The 17019-nt window shown below is 56.1% G+C and overlaps 1 protein-coding gene across 1 annotated transcript in view; it reads right to left on the reverse strand.

The window, feature by feature from the left end:
- pwp2h (PWP2 small subunit processome component) overlaps positions 1-16777 on the reverse strand; it is a 56158-nt gene extending 39381 nt beyond the window's left edge. Inside the window, exons 1-10 of the mRNA XM_067993408.1 lie at positions 16707-16777; positions 15314-15426; positions 14194-14288; positions 11565-11664; positions 11026-11169; positions 7833-7968; positions 6771-6982; positions 6186-6329; positions 5267-5337; positions 2886-3022 (exon numbers count right to left, since the gene is read on the reverse strand). Coding sequence (XP_067849509.1) covers positions 2886-3022; positions 5267-5337; positions 6186-6329; positions 6771-6982; positions 7833-7968; positions 11026-11169; positions 11565-11664; positions 14194-14288; positions 15314-15426; positions 16707-16724 — 1170 coding nt within the window. The 5' untranslated portion in view covers positions 16725-16777. The remainder of the gene's footprint in view (positions 1-2885; positions 3023-5266; positions 5338-6185; positions 6330-6770; positions 6983-7832; positions 7969-11025; positions 11170-11564; positions 11665-14193; positions 14289-15313; positions 15427-16706) is intronic.
- Between the last annotated feature and the right edge of the window lie 242 nt (positions 16778-17019).

Genomic DNA, 17019 nt, shown 5'->3' on the forward strand with positions numbered 1-17019 from the left:
TCTCCCCACCTCCCTCAACCCCACCTTCTCCCCACCTCCCTCACCCCCACCTTCGCCCCACGTCCCTCACCCCCACCTTCTCCCCACGTCCCTCACCCCCACCTTCTCCCCACGTCCCTCACCCCCACCTTCTCCCCACCTCCCTCACCCCCACCTTCTCCCCACCTCCCTCACCCCCACCTTCTCCCCACCTCCCTCACCCCCACCTTCGCCCCACGTCCCTCACCCCCACCTTCTCCCCACGTCCCTCACCCCCACCTTCGCCCCACCTCCCTCACCCCCACCTTCGCCCCACGTCCCTCACCCCCACCTTCTCCCCACGTCCCTCACCCCCACCTTCGCCCCACGTCCCTCACCCCCACCTTCGCCCCACGTCCCTCACCCCCACCTTCGCCCCACGTCCCTCACCCCCACCTTCTCCCCACGTCCCTCACCCCCACCTTCTCCCCACCTCCCTCAACCCCACCGTCGCCCGTCCCTCACCCCCACCGTCGCCCGTCCCTCACCCCCACCTTCGCCCCACGTCCCTCACCCCCACCTTCGCCCCACGTCCCTCACCCCCACCTTCGCCCCACGTCCCTCACCCCCACCTTCGCCCCACGTCCCTCACCCCCACCGTCGCCCGTCCCTCACCCCCACCTTCGCCCCACGTCCCTCACCCCCACCTTCGCCCCACGTCCCTCACCCCCACCTTCGCCCCACGTCCCTCACCCCCACCTTCGCCCCACGTCCCTCACCCCCACCTTCGCCCCACGTCCCTCACCCCCACCTTCGCCCCACGTCCCTCACCCCCACCTTCGCCCCACGTCCCTCACCCCCACCTTCGCCCCACGTCCCTCACCCCCACCTTCGCCCCACGTCCCTCACCCCCACCTTCGCCCCACGTCCCTCACCCCCACCTTCGCCCCACGTCCCTCACCCCCACCTTCTCCCCACGTCCCTCACCCCCACCTTCGCCCCACGTCCCTCAACCCCACCTTCTCCCCACCTCCCTCACCCCCACCGTCGCCTCACCCCCACCTTCTCCCCACCTCCCTCAACCCCACCTTCTCCCCACCTCCCTCACCCCCACCTTCGCCCCACGTCCCTCACCCCCACCTTCTCCCCACGTCCCTCACCCCCACCTTCTCCCCACGTCCCTCACCCCCACCTTCTCCCCACCTCCCTCACCCCCACCTTCTCCCCACCTCCCTCACCCCCACCTTCTCCCCACGTCCCTCACCCCCACCTTCGCCCCACGTCCCTCACCCCCACCTTCTCCCCACGTCCCTCACCCCCACCTTCGCCCCACCTCCCTCACCCCCACCTTCGCCCCACGTCCCTCACCCCCACCTTCTCCCCACGTCCCTCACCCCCACCTTCGCCCCACGTCCCTCACCCCCACCTTCGCCCCACGTCCCTCACCCCCACCTTCTCCCCACGTCCCTCACCCCCACCTTCTCCCCACCTCCCTCAACCCCACCGTCGCCCGTCCCTCACCCCCACCGTCGCCCGTCCCTCACCCCCACCTTCGCCCCACGTCCCTCACCCCCACCTTCGCCCCACGTCCCTCACCCCCACCTTCGCCCCACGTCCCTCACCCCCACCTTCGCCCCACGTCCCTCACCCCCACCGTCGCCCGTCCCTCACCCCCACCTTCGCCCCACGTCCCTCACCCCCACCGTCGCCCGTCCCTCACCCCCACCTTCGCCCCACGTCCCTCACCCCCACCTTCTCCCCACCTCCCTCAACCCCACCTTCGCCCCACGTCCCTCAACCCCACCTTCTCCCCACGTCCCTCACCCCCACCTTCGCCCGTCCCTCACCCCCACCTTCTCCCCACGTCCCTCACCCCCACCTTCGCCCGTCCCTCACCCCCACCTTCTCCCCACGTCCCTCACCCCCACCTTCGCCCGTCCCTCACCCCCACCTTCTCCCCACGTCCCTCACCCCCACCTTCGCCCGTCCCTCACCCCCACCTTCTCCCCACCTCCCTCAACCCCACCTTCGCCCCACGTCCCTCACCCCCACCTTCTCCCCACCTCCCTCACCCCCACCTTCGCCCCACGTCCCTCACCCCCACCTTCTCCCCACCTCCCTCAACCCCACCTTCGCCCCACGTCCCTCAACCCCACCTTCTCCCCACGTCCCTCACCCCCACCTTCGCCCCACGTCCCTCACCCCCACCTTCGCCCCACGTCCCTCACCCCCACCTTCTCCCCACCTCCCTCAACCCCACCTTCGCCCCACGTCCCTCAACCCCACCTTCGCCCCACGTCCCTCACCCCCACCTTCTCCCCACGTCCCTCACCCCCACCTTCGCCCCACGTCCCTCACCCCCACCTTCGCCCCACGTCCCTCACCCCCACCTTCGCCCCACGTCCCTCACCCCCACCTTCGCCCCACGTCCCTCACCCCCACCTTCGCCCGTCCCTCACCCCCACCTTCGCCCCACATCCCTAACTCCCCCAAACACATTTGTGACACAGGCATTGACTGAAATTTATAAACAGGAAAGGAATAAGTGAACAGTAACAATAACAGAATTTGGCACAGTTATCAAATGAATTATCTCGTCGAGCGAGTATGAAATGACGAGTAGCAGTGACTGGAGCCCTAAGCTGCCTGTTTGTACACAGAGCCCATGGGAGCTCCCTGGCCTGCTGGCCATTCCCTGGTGGCTTCAAACAGGCTCTCTGAAAAACAGGCTGAGAAACACTTTCCACAAAGCAATTGGGACCAAAAGGATTTTAAATATGTTTCCGTGAAACTCAGTAAGAAGCTGCCAACCAAATATAATTCCAACTGATGCCAGATACTGTTTGTATTTGAATTAAGTGGCTTGGCTCCTCCCTTGGGAACACAGCGATGGCAAAATGAGCATAATTGTGTGGAGGAAGTCTCACCTTCCCGTCCTCTCCCCCCGTGACGATATATTGAGCATCCGGGGAGTAGGAGAGTGTCACCATGTTGTTGAAGTGCCCTTGCTGTTTGAGCACATAGGACTCGCTCTGCCACTCCCACACCAACAACTGCCCCAGACCTGAAACACAAACAAATGTCACACCCGTGCCAGCGTGTTAGACCCAGGATCTGACACCGGAAGCAACACACGGATACGAAACAACAGGAAAGAAACAAATACTTGTTTAAACAACAAAAGGCCATCAGGCCAAGATCAACTGTTCTTCAAAAATCAACCCCACCGCGTCCCCCTCGCCCCCCTCACCATATCCCTCATTCTCAATTATCCCCTCCTCACATATTCTCAACCCCACTCAAACACCCTCCGCCATATCCCTGAACCCCACCGTCTCACCATATTCCTCAACACTCCTCTCTCTCCAGAAACAAATTTAAATGTCTTGTCCCCATTTATACAATACGCTTCAGGAGTGACTCTCTCTGGGGTACAGTTCCTGAAGGTGCTGACTCTCTCTGGAGTACAGTTCCTCAAGGTGCTGACTCTCTCTGGGGTACAGTTCCTGAAGGTGCTGACTCTCTCTGGGGTACAGTTCCTGAAGGTGCTGACTCTCTCTGGGGTACAGTCCCTGAAGGTGCTGACTCTCTCTGGGGTACAGTTCCTGAAGGTGCTGACTCTCTCTGGGGTACAGTCCCTGAAGGTGCTGACTCTCTCTGGGGTACAGTTCCTGACGGTGCTGACTCTCACTGGGGTACAGTTCCTGACGGTGCTGACTCTCACTGGGGTACAGTTCCTGACGGTGCTGACTCTCTCTGGGGTACAGTTCCTGAAGGTGCTGACTCTCTCTGGGGTACAGTTCCTGGAGGTGCTGACTCTCTCTGGGGTACAGTTCCTGACGGTGCTGACTCTCTCTGGGGTACAGTTCCTGAAGGTGCTGACTCTCACTGGGGTACAGTTCCTGAAGATGCTGACTCTCCCTGGGGTACAGTTCCTGAAGGTGCTGACTCTCCCTGGGGTACAGTTCCTGAAGGTGCTGACTCTCCCTGGGGTACAGTTCCTGAAGGTGCTGACTCTCACTGGGATAGAGTTCCTGAAGGTGCTGACTCTCCCTGGGGTACAGTTCCTGAGGGTGCTGACTCTCCCTGGGGTACAGTTCCTGAAGGTGCTGACGCTCACTAGGGTACAGTTCTGGAAAGTGCTGACTCTCACTGGGGTACAGTTCCGGAAAGTGCTGACTCTTACTGGGGTACAGTTCCTGAAGGTAGCTGACTCTCACTGGGGTACAGTTCCGGAAAGTGCTGACTCTTACTGGGGTACAGTTCCTGAAGGTAGCTGACTCTCCCTGGGGTACAGTTCCGGAAGGTGCTAACTCTCACTGGGGTACAGTTCCTGAAGGTGCTGACTCTCCCTGGGGTACAGTTCCTGAAGGTGCTGACTCTCACTAGGGTACAGTTCTGGAAAGTGCTGACTCTCACTGGGGTACAGTTCCTGAAGGTGCTGACTCTCCCTGGGGTACAGTTCCTGAAGGTGCTGACTCTCCCTGGGGTACAGTTCCTGAAGGTGCTGACTCTCCCTGGGGTACAGTTCCTGAAGGTGCTGACTCTCACTCGGGTACAGTTCCGGAAAGTGCTGACTCTTACTGGGGTACAGTTCCTGAAGGTAGCTGACTCTCACCGGGGTACAGTTCCTGAAGGTGCTGACTCTCTCTGGGGTACAGTTCCTGAAGGTGCTGACTCTCACTGGGGTACAGTTCCTGACGGTGCTGACTCTCACTGGGGTACAGTTCCTGACGGTGCTGACTCTCACTGGGGTACAGTTCCTGACGGTGCTGACTCTCACTGGGGTACAGTTCCTGACGGTGCTGACTCTCACTGGGGTACAGTTCCTGACGGTGCTGACTCTCTCTGGGGTACAGTTCCTGAAGGTGCTGACTCTCTCTGGGGTACAGTTCCTGAAGGTGCTGACTCTCTCTGGGGTACAGTTCCTGAAGGTGCTGACTCTCTCTGGGGTACAGTTCCTGAAGGTGCTGACTCTCACTGGCTGCAAGTGGATAGCGATCAAGAGCAGGAACCCTGGCTAATTCTTCCCCTCTCTAACCCGGGTGGGGTACTCAGGCCAAATGATCCCCGAGCTGAAATTAGAAAACTCAGCGCAGACCGGGGTCGGAACCTGCGACCCTCCTGCTCTGTGACTCAATCCCAACCCCCTAAACTGGAGCAGGGAATCGTATTTACATCAATGTCAATCACACCGAGAGTCTACAAACCTCTCTCAGTAATCAGAGGGAACGCTAAGAGCCGGCAGGTTTGTAGTTACTGAACTCAGAGGGGCGGACAGAACGTATGTAATGGACTCTATCCTTACCTGCACAGCCCATCGCAATCCAGTCCCCGGTGATATTGATGGAAATGGACTCGATCCTCTGGTCTGAAATACTGGAAAGAGAACAGGAGTCAGGAGCAGGTGCACTGCCTGAGACTGTAGGTTCGGTCAGTCCCTTTCCTTCTGTCCCAGGACCCGACGAGACCTCTCATCTCCCACCACCCCCCGTGGGTGGGTCGTGAGGCAGGACTTCTCGGCTTCAGACAGGATTTCAGTTATGAAACTGCCAATAAATTAAACGCACGGAAATTATCGCCCCCCCCACCCCCACAATTCTGCCCGCCTGCCTCCACCCACTCCCCAGGGCCATTCTAACCTGCCCAGAGGTACAGTCCCGGGGGTAATTAATGCCCCCACCCCACCCCAGGGCCATTCTAACCTGCCCAGAGGTACAGTCCAGGGGTAATTAATGCCCCCACCCAACCCCAGGGCCATTCTAACCTGCCCAGAGGTACAGTCCCGGGGGTAATTAATGCCCCCACCCCCCCCAGGGCCATTCTAACCTGCCCAGAGGTACAGTCCCGGGGTAACTAATGCCCCCACCCCCCCCAGGGCCATTCTAACCTGCCCAGAGGTACAGTCCCGGGGGTAATTAATGCCCCCCCCCCTGGCGCCCCATACGTCACTGATCTCGCCCCAGATCGCGGGCAGCATGTGACCCAGGTACAATATTTCACCAGTTCCTAAACCAGGTGGAAAGTGGATACGGAGATTGCTGAACTGAGGGCACAGTGCCATGGGACATGGGCACACACGGGTATCAGGCACAGTGAGCACTAACGAGAGCAAAGGCTCCTTCTCCCACTGTACTCTCCCTGCTCTCGGGCTTTACCTGAGAGGAAGGGGCCGTTACCCAGCTCCGCCCCTCCCCTCCCCTCCCCTCCCCACTCTCGGGCTTTACCTGAGGGAGTGGATGAGGTTGAATTCCGGCAGCTCGTGAAGGTGGAAGATCCCTGAAGCAAAACCGGTGACCAGGAGGTGAGATTTCTTGTGGTAGGCGGCAGCTGTCAGATCATTGAACTCGTTCTCTTTGTTGAAAAAATGCCTACAAAAAAGACGGGATAAATATTGAGGCATAAATCAGAGCGCGAGACAGGGCGGGGGCGAGCGACGCCCACAGGGCGGGGGCGAGCGACGCCCACAGGGCGGGGGCGAGCGACGCCCACAGGGCGGGGGCGAGCGACGCCCACAGGGCGGGGGCGAGCGACGCCCACAGGGCGGGGGCGAGCGACGCCCACAGGGCGGGGGCGAGCGACGCCCACAGGGCGGGGGCGAGCGACGCCCACAGGGCGGGGGCGAGCGACGCCCACAGGGCGGGGGCGAGCGACGCCCACAGGGCGGGGGCGAGCGACGCCCACAGGGCGGGGGCGAGCGACGCCCACAGGGCGGGGGCGAGCGACGCACACAGGGCGGGGGCGAGCGACACACAGAGAGAGAGAGGGAGGGAGAGAGAACGAACTCTCGATGTATCTGGATCATTTCTTACTTTCCAACACGTGAATATTTCACTTTCCCGACCCTCTCCTGCTCCGATTCAGTTTTTCCATGAATCTGGTCTGGATTCTGTTCCCCTAATTCTTGGATTTGTTTCTTGTCCGTGTTTGCGGACTTGTCCTTCGGGAGCCTGGGCTGTAGGCCCTCCGGTTCAGTATCGCACTCCCACACGCAGAGAGTCGCGTCCTGACTCAGGGTGTAGATCTGCAGTGAGAAACATTTCAGCTACAACACAACTTGTTCCACCCAAACTCATCGACACACTTTTCAGCGGGAGACACTGGACAGCGATCAGGAGCAGGAACCCTCGCTGATTTCCCCTCTCTCTAACTCAGGGGTCACCGAGCAGTGATCAGGAGCAGGAACCCTCACTGATTTCCCCTCTCTCTAACCCAGGGGTCACCGAGCAGCGATCAGGAGCAGGAACCCTCACTGATTTCCCCTCTCTCTAACCCAGGGGTCACCGAGCAGTGATCAGGAGCAGGAACCCTCGCTGATTTCCCCTCTCTCTAACTCAGGGGTCACCGAGCAGCGATCAGGAGCAGGAACCCTCGCTGATTTCCCCCCTCTCTAACCCAGGGGTCACCGAGCAGCGATCAGGAGCAGGAACCCTCGCTGATTTCCCCTCTCTCTAACTCAGGGGTCACCGAGCAGTGATCAGGAGCAAGAACCCTCGCTGATTTCCCATCTTACCCCTGCCCGGACAACATGAGGTGGGACGCTCCCTGCATTCTGCTCTAACTCATTTCTCTCACGTGCCTCCACCAATTTCACCGTGTGAAAGTACCTGTTTTTTTGGCCCAGAATCCATCCTTTTCGGAGATCAGGAGCTCAACACGGGAGAGATTACTGAGAGACCCTGGCCTCCATTAGAATATCAATCGACAGGCCCACAGACTGAACCAACTCACCCACCACAGGGCGAGTGTGGATAAAACACAGGATGTGCAACCACCTCACGCGTGAGGACTGAGTGCGTCTCACCCAACTGAGGTCAGGGAGAGCACGCGCGGGGCGGGGCGGGAGACGCGCGGGGGATCGTGCAGCTACTTACATCCAGACTCTTCTCCTCAAAAAAGCAAGCGACGATGGCATCTTTGTGTCCTCCCAGAGAGTAGTAGATGAGGTTGGCCCAACGCTCTGCTCCAAACACCCAGGTGCTGCTGTCCTTGCTCCCCACCGCAAAACACCTGGGACACACAAAACATGGTCACAACAGACACCCCTCAATCTGGGAGATATCAGCAGCAGGTCTGAGGATCCGACTGTGGCCAAGCTGCTCACTGTGACCAGACCCTTATTCCTCGAGGGGGAGCAACACTCACCTCTCAGTCAGAAGGTTTTCATATCATAAGAAGTGCAGCACAGGAGGAGGCCATTCGGCCCATCATGCCTGTGCCGGCTCTTTGAAAGAGCCATCCACTTAGTCTCACTCTCCTGCTCGTTCCCCGTAGCCCTGCAAATTTTTTCCCTTCAAGTATTTATCCAATTCCATTTTGAAAGTTATTATTGAATCTGCTTCCACCGCCCTTTCAGGCAGCGCATTCCAGATCGGAACAACTCGCTGCGTAAAACAATGTTTCCTCATGTCGCCTCTGCTTCTTTTGCCGATCACCTTAAACTCGTGTCCTCTGGTTACCGACCCTTCTGCCACTGGAAACAGTTTCTCCTCATTTACTCTATTAAAACCGTTCATGATTTTGAACACCTCTATCAAATCTCCCCTTAATCTTCTCTACTCTGAGGAGAACAACCCCAGCCTCTCCAGTCTCTCCACATAACTGAAGTCCCTCATCCCTGGAACCATTCTGGTAAGTCTCCTCTGCACCCTCTCTAAGGCCTTCACATCCTACCTAAAGTGTGGTGCCCAGAATTGGACACAATACTCCAGCTGTGGCCTAACCAGTGTTTTATAAATATAGAAAATAGGAGCAGGAGTAGGCCATTCGGCCCTTCGAGCCTGCTCCGCCATTCAATATGATCAAGGCTAATCCTCTATCTCAATACCATACCCTGCTCTCTAAAGGTTTAGCACAACTTCCTTGTTTTGTACTCTGTGCCTCTATTAATAAAGCTCAGGATCCCCTATGCTTTTTTAACAGCCTTCTCATCTTGTCCTGCCACCTTCAAAGATTTGTGTACATGCACCCCCAGGTCTCTGTTCATGCACCCCCTTTAAAATTGTACCATTTAGATTATCGAAAGCAAAATACTGCGGATGCTGGAAATCTGAAATAAAAACAGAAAATGCTGGAAATACTCAGGTCAGGCAGCCTCTGTGGAGAGAGAAACAGGGTTAACGTTTCAGGTCGATGACCCTTCGTCAGCCTCTGTGGAGAGAGAAACAGGGTTAACGTTTCAGGTCGATGACCCTTCGTCAGCCTCTGTGGAGAGAGAAACAGGGTTAACGTTTCAGGTCGATGACCCTTCGTCAGCCTCTCCTCATTCTTCCTACCAAAACGCATCACTTCACACTTCTCTGCATTAAATTTCATCTGCCATGTGTCTGCCCATTTCACCAGTCTGTCTGTCCCCCTGAAGTCTGTTACTATCCTCCACATTGTTTACTACATTTCTGAGTTTCATGTCATCTGCAAACTTTGAAATTATATCCTCTATACCCAAGTCCAGGTCATTAATATATATCAAAAAGAGCAGTGGTCCTAATACTGACCCCTGGGGAACACCACTGTACGCTGCCCTAAAGTCTGAAAAACAACCGTTCACCACTACTCCTTGCCTTCTGTCTCTTAGCCAATTTTGTATCCACGCTGCCACTGACCCTTTAATCAAAGTCTATTATGTGGTACTTTATCAAATGCCTTTTGAAAGTCCATTTACACAACATCATCCGCACTACCCTCATCAAAGAACCCAATCAAGTTTGTCAAACATGACTTTCATTTATTAGCCCACACTTTTCCAAGTGCCCATTAATTCTGGCCCGGATTAGTGTCTCGAAAAGTTTCCACCACCACCGACGTTAGGCTGACTGGCCTGTAATTGCCGGGTTTAGCCCTCTCCCCTTTTTCCGAATAGGAGTGTGACATTTGCAATCCTCCGGCACCGCCCCCATATCTAAGGAGGTTACTTCCCTCAGTAACCTAGGATGCATCCCATCAGGACCGAGTGAATTTATCTATTTTTATCCTATCCAGTATCGCTGCCACCTCCTCCTTTACTGCTACAATGGCAGCATCCTCTTCTCTAGTGAAGGATTCATTTAATACCTCGGCCACACCCTCTGCCTCCACAAGATGATCTCCTTTTTTGTCCCTAATTGATCCCACCCTTCCTTTGACTATTTAAATGTTTGAAAAAGACTTTTGAGTTCCCTTTTATATTAGCCCCACTCCAGAGACTCGAGCCCCATAATCCAGGCTGACACTCCCAGTGCAGTACTGAGGGAGCGCCGCACTGTCGGAGGGTCAGTACTGAGGGAGTGCCGCACTGTCGGAGGGTCAGTACTGAGGGAGTGCCGCACTGTCGGAGGGTCAGTACTGAGGGAGTGCCGCACTGTCGGAGGGTCAGTACTGAGGGAGTGCCGCACTGTCGGAGGGTCAGTACTGAGGGAGTGCCGCACTGTCGGAGGGTCAGTACTGAGGGAGTGCCGCACTGTCGGAGGGTCAGTACTGAGGGAGGGCCGCACTGTCGGAGGGTCAGTACTGAGGGAGTGCCGCACTGTCGGAGGGTCAGTACTGAGGGAGCGCCGCACTGTCGGAGGGTCAGTACTGAGGGAGTGCTGCACTGTCGGAGGGTCAGTACTGAGGGAGTGCCGCACTGTCGGAGGGTCAGTACTGAGGGAGTGCTGCCCTGTCGGAGGGTCAGTACTGAGGGAGCGCTGCACTGTCGGAGGGTCAGTACTGAGGGAGCGCTGCACTGTCGGAGGGTCAGTACTGAGGGAGTGCCGCACCGTCGGAGGGGCCGTCTTTTGGATGAGACATTTAACCGAGGCCCCGTCTGCCCTCAGGTGCATGTAAAAGATCCCATGGCCACTATTTCGAAGATGATCAGGGGAGTTCTCCCCGGTGTCCTGGACAATATTTATGTCTCAACCACCATCACTAAAACAGATTATCTGGTCATTATCACATTGTTGTTTGTGGGATCTTGCTGTGCGCACAATGGCTGCCACATTTCCTACATTACAACAGTGACTACACTTCAAAAGTATTTCAGTGGCTGTTGAGTGCTTTGGGGCGTCCTGAGGTTGTGAAAGGCGCAATAAAAATGGGAGTTTGTCTTACTTTGAATCATCAGTCCAGTCGATGCAGGTCGTCTCATCGTAGGGTCCGAAATAGCTTTTGTCCAGTACGAAAGGGTTAAACTCCCGGGTCTTTCCCGGAGCGTGGTACATCAAAGCCACATTGTCCTTCGTGACCACAAACCTCCTGTTAAACAACAACAAGAAATCAGTCTAAAGGGGCCCGCGGGGGGGGGGCAGGGGGCGCGGGGCGGTGGGGCGGGGGGGCAGGGGGCGCGGGGGGGCGGGGCGGGGGGGCAGGGGGCGCGGGGGGGGGCGGGGCGGGGGGCACGGGGGGCACGGGAAGGTGACGTTCACGGGTCTGGTGCGTTGTGCGGTGGGCGGGCGGACGTGTTTCCAGTGAGACCACGAGCTGCAGCCTTTCACTCCGTGTTCTCGCTGTAGGCCGGGGTGGGAGCCTGGGCCTTTCCTGCTCTGTGTAGCTCAGCTCCTCACTGGATAAACGCTCAGTAACGGGGGAGCGGTGAATGAATACGCCTCTTTACAGCAGCCGTGGTTTAGTGGACTCCTCAGGGCCCTTACCTGCCGTTAGGCGAGAAGCAGACACTGTGGACCGGAGTGTGGAAGTGGAAGTGATGCAGCACAGACTTACTGATCAGACTGACCAACAGGGCAGCACCCTCTGCAAACAAAAATACACAAGCATTAGAGACAGGAACCAGACCCAAGGGAGCAGCCAGACAGGGCCCCAGACCCAGCCAGCTGGTGATGCCTTGTCGGGCAGGCACGTAAGGGGCAAAGAGGGGGAGGAATTTTTGAAGTGTGTTCAGGAGAACTTTCTTGACCAGTACGTTTCCGGCCCAATGAGGAAGGAGGCATTGCTGGATCTGGTTCTAGGGAATGAGGTGGGCCAAGTGGAGCAAGTGTCAGTGGGGGAACATTTAGGGAACAGCGGTCATAGTATCATAAGGTTTAAAATAGCTACGGAAAAGGACAAGGACCAATCTCGAGTAAAAAATACTCAATTTCAGTGGGTGAGAACAGATCTGGCCCAGGTAAATCAGAATCAATGATTGGCAGGCAAAACTGTAAATGAATAATGGGCGGCCTTTAAAGAGGAGATGTTTCAGATACAGTCCAGGCACATTCCCATGAGGGGGAAAGGTAGGGCAACTAAAGCTGGAGCTCCCTGGATGACAAAAGAGATAGTGAGTAAGATGAAATGGAAAAAAGGGGGCTTATGACAGATGTCAGGTTGATAATACAGGTGAGATCCAGGCTGAATATAGAAAGTTCAGAGGGGAAGTGAAAAAGGAAATAAGAGGGACAAAGAGAGAGTATGAGAATATACTGGCGGCCAACATAAAAGGGAAACCAAAAGTCTTCTATGGCATATAAATAGTAAACAGGTAGTAAGAGGAGGGGTGGGGCTGATTAGGGACCAAAAAAAGATCTACTCATGGAGGCAGAGGGAATGGCCGAGGTACTGAATGAGTACTTTGCATCTGTCTTTACCAAGGAAGAAGATGCTGCCAGAGTCACAGTAAAAGAGGAGGTAGTTGAGATACTGGATGGGCTAAAAATTGATAAAGAGGAGATACTAGAAAGGCTAGCTGTACTTAAAGTACATAAGTCACCCGGTCCGGATGGGATGCATCCTAGGTTGCTGAGGGAAGGCTGGAAATTGCGGAGATACTGGCCATAATCTTCCAATCGTTCTTCGATACGGGGGTGGTGCCAGAGGACTGGAGAATTGCAAATGTTACCCCCTTGTTCAAAAAAAAGTGTGTAAGGATAAACCCAGCAACTATAAGCCAATCAGTTTAACCTCAGTGGTGGAGAAACTTTTAGAAACGATAATCCGGGACAGAATTAACAGTCACTTGGACAATTGTGGATTGATTAGGGAAAGCCAACACGGATTTGTTAAAGACAAATTGTGTTTAACTAACTTGATTGGGTTTTTTGATGAGGTAACTGAGAGTGTTGATGAGGATAATGCAGTTGATGTGGTGTATATGGACTTCCAAAAGGCGTTTGATAAAGTGCCGCATAATAGGCTTGTCATCAAAGCTGAAGCCCGTGGAATAAAGGGGGCAGTGGCAGCAAGGATACAAAATTGACTAAGTAACAGGAAGCAGAGAGTAGTGGTGAATGGTTGTTTTTCGGACTGGAGGGCGGTGTACAGTGGTGTTCCCCCAGGTTGGTGCTGGGACCACTGCTTTTCTTGATATAGATTAATGACTTGGACTTGGGTGTACAGGGCACAATTTCAAAATTTGCAGATGACACAAAACTTGGAAGTGTAGTGAACAGTGAGGAGGATAGTGATGGACTTCAAGAGGATTTGGACAGGCTGGTGGCATGGACGGACATGTGGCAGATGAAATTTAACGCAGAAAAGAGGCAATATAAACTAGAGGGCACAATTCTAAAAGGGGTACAGGATCAGAGAGATCTGGGGGTATATGTGCACAAATCATTGAAGGTGGCAGGGCAGGTTGAGAAAGCGGTTAAAAAAGCATATGGGATCCTGGGCTTTATAAATAGAGGCACAGAGTACAAAAGCAAGGAAGTCATGATGAACCTTTATAAAACATTGGTTCGACCACAACTGGAGTATTGTGTCCAGTTCTGGGCACCGCACTTTAGGAAAGATGTGAAGGCCTTAGAGAGGGTGCAGTAGAGATTTACTAGAATGATTCCAGGGATGAGGGACTTTAGTTACGTGGATAGACTGGAGAAGCTGGGGTTGTTCTCCCTGGAACAGAGAAGATTGAGAGGAGATTTGATGGAGGTGTTCAAAATCACGAAGGGTCTAGACAGAGTAGATAGAGAGAAACTGTTCCCATTGGCGGAAGGGTCAAGAACCAGAGGACATAGATTTAAGGCAATTGGCAAAAGAACCAAAGGTGACATGAGGAAAAACTTTTTTACGCAGCAAGTGGTTAGGATCTGGAATGCCCTGCCCGAGGGGGTGGTGGAGGCAGATTCAATCATGGCCTTCAAAAGGGAACTGGATAAGTACTTGAAGGGAAAAAATTTGCAGGGCTATGGGGATAGGGCGGGGGAGTGGGACCAGCTGGATTGCTCTTGCAGAGAGCTGGCATGGATTCGACGGGCCGAATGGCTTTCCTCCGTGCTGAAACCTTTCTATGATTCTAAGATTAAAGGGCCTCTGACAGGAAGGGTAAGGGAAGCAGCCGCCTACCTTCATCGACCAGGATCGCCAGGTGTCCATCCGGAGACTGCCCGACACACACGATGTTTCTCCGAGAAGCAAACGGCAACGTCTCCGACTTGTTGCTGCAAAAAGAACAGAACAGAATCAGGGAAAAAGACAAGGCCCCAGGGTCCAGCACCAGTCACTGCCATCTCTCCCTATGTGTCCGTACTATCACTGTGTCAGCCGTGGCTCAGTGGGCAGCTCTCTCGCCTCGCAGTCAGGAGGTTGTGGGTTCAAATCCCACTCCAGAGACTTGAGGACATAATCTAAGCTGACACTCTCTGCAGCCCGGAGGGGGCGCCGCACTGGCGGGGGGGCCGACCGGAGGGGGCGCCGCACTGGCGGAGGGGGAGCCGACCGGAGGGGGCGCCGCACTGGCGGGGGGGGCCGACCGGAGGGGGTGCCGCACCGGAGGGGGAGCCGCACTGGCGGAGGGGGCGCCGACCGGAGGGGGCGCCGCACTGGCGGAGGGGGCGCCGCACCGGAGGGGGCGCCGCACCGGCGGGGGCGCCGCACTGGCGGAGGGGGAGCCGCACTGGCGGAGGGGGAGCCGACCGGAGGGGGCGCCGCACTGGCGGAGGGGGCGCCGCACTGGCGGAGGGGGCGCCGCACTGGCGGAGGGGGAGCGCTGCACTGGCGGAGGGGCCGCCCTGGGGGAAGGCCGCACTGGCGGAGGTGCTGTCTTTCGGATGAGATGTTAAATCAAGGCCCTGCCCACCCCCTTGGGTTGATGCAGGAGATCCCATGGCAGTATTTCAAAGAATTCTCCCAGTTGCCCTGGGCCAATATTTATCCCTCAACTAACACCACTAAAAACACAGATGATTTGGTCATTATCATATTGCTGTTTGTGGGATCTTGCTGTGTGCAAATTGGCTGCTGCGTTTCCCATGTTATAAAAGTACTTCATTGGCTGTGAAAGGCGCTATAGAAATGCAAGTCTTTCTTTTGGTGTCACTGACTCACAATCTCCTCGTTTCCCTTCCCTCCCCCTCACACGCGGAGGTCTCAGTCCTTAATCCTGCGATTCCCACGCAGTGAATTACAGGGTCGGGAATTTGCCGCCAGCTGTCGGGGACACACTTCTAAAACTGACCAAACTCACTTTCTCAGGTCAAAGACTGTGACTCGATTCCCGACCGGACTGATCACCGAGTTTCCATCCGGAGAATAGTTCAGGTTTCCATGGCGATAAACTGTCCCCAGCAGGTTAGAAAACTGAGGGGGGTGGGGAAAGAGAGAGAGAGAAAAACATAAGGTCACTGACAATGCTGCACGGACCTGGGGACGGGAGAGAATACATGCGGACAGACAGACGGGGGGACTAGCGGGGGACAGACAGACGGGGGGACTAGCGGGGGGCAGACAGACGGGGGGACGAGTGGGGGACAGACAGACGGGGGGACTAGCGGGGGGCAGACGGGGGGACGAGCGGGGGGCAGACAGTGTGGTGGGGGGGAACATAGGAACAGGGGGAGGCCGTTCAGCCCCTTGAGTCTGTTCCACCATTCAATTAGATCATGGCCGATCTGTATCTTAACTCCATTTACCCGCCTTGGTTCCGTGACCCTTAATACCCTGGCCCGACAAAAATCTATTAATCTCCGTTTTGACATTTTCAATTGACCCCCGGCCTCAACGGCTTTTTGGGGGAGAGAGTTCCAGATTCCCACTCCCCTTTGTGTGAAGAAGTGCTTCCTGATATCACCCCTGAACGGCCTGGCTCTAATTTTAAGGTTCTGCCCCCTTGTTCTGGACTCTCCCACCAGAGGAAATAGTTTCTCTCTATCTACCCTATCAAATCCTTTAATCATCTTACACACCTGAATCAGATCATAGAATCATAGAAAGGTTACAGCACGGAAGGAGGCCATTCGGCCCGTTGAGTCCGTGCTGGCTCTATGCAAGAGCAATCCAGCGAGTCCCACCACCCCGCCCTATCCCCATAGCCCTGCACATTTTTTCCTTTCAAGTACTTACCCAGTTCCCATTTGAAGGCCGTGATTGAATCTGCCTCCACCACCCCCTCGGGCAGTGTAATCCAGATCCTAACCACTCGCTGTGTAAAAAAGTTTTTCCTCATGTCGCCTTTGGTTCTTTTGCCAATCACCTTAAATCTGTGTCCTCTGGTTCTTGACCCTTCCGTCAATGGGAACAGTTTCTGTCCATCTACTCTGTCTAGACTCTTCATGATTTTGAACACCTCTATCAAATCTCCTCTCAACCGTCTCTGTTCCAAGGAGAACAACCCCAGCTTCTCCAGTCTATCCACGTAACTAAAGTCCCTCAACCCTGGAATCATTCTGGTAAATCTCTTCTGCACCCTCTCTAAGGCCTTCACATCTTTCCTAGGGCCCCGGGGGGGGGGGGGGGAGGGCCCGGGGGGGGTCGGTACCCCCTTTCACCCCCCCAGTTCCTGTAATTTCCCCCTGGAGGCTCGGTCCGTGCGGCGGTCCCGGGCCCGGGGTAACGCGAGGGATCTCGGGCCCGCTCCTTACCCGATAAGCGAACTTCATCCCGGCCCCGGCCCCGGCTCCGCGTGGCCTCCCCGAGAACGCTCACTTCCGCCCCGCACTCTCCGGCAGCGCTCACTTCCGCCCCGCGCTCTCCGGCAGCGCTCACTTCCGCCCCTCTCCCTCCGGCAACGCTCACTTCCGCCCCGCAGCCACCAGTGGGAGCGGGGCGGAAGTGAGCGCTGCCGGAGAGCGCGGGGCGGAAGTGAGCGTTGCCGGAGGGAGCGGGGCGGAAGTGAGCGTTGCCGGAGGGAGCGGGGCGGAAGTGAGCGTTGCCGGAGGGAGCGGGGCGGAAGTG

Source organism: Heptranchias perlo, chromosome 11 (genome assembly GCF_035084215.1).
Source record: "Heptranchias perlo isolate sHepPer1 chromosome 11, sHepPer1.hap1, whole genome shotgun sequence".
NCBI classification, from domain to species: Eukaryota; Metazoa; Chordata; class Chondrichthyes; order Hexanchiformes; family Hexanchidae; genus Heptranchias; species Heptranchias perlo.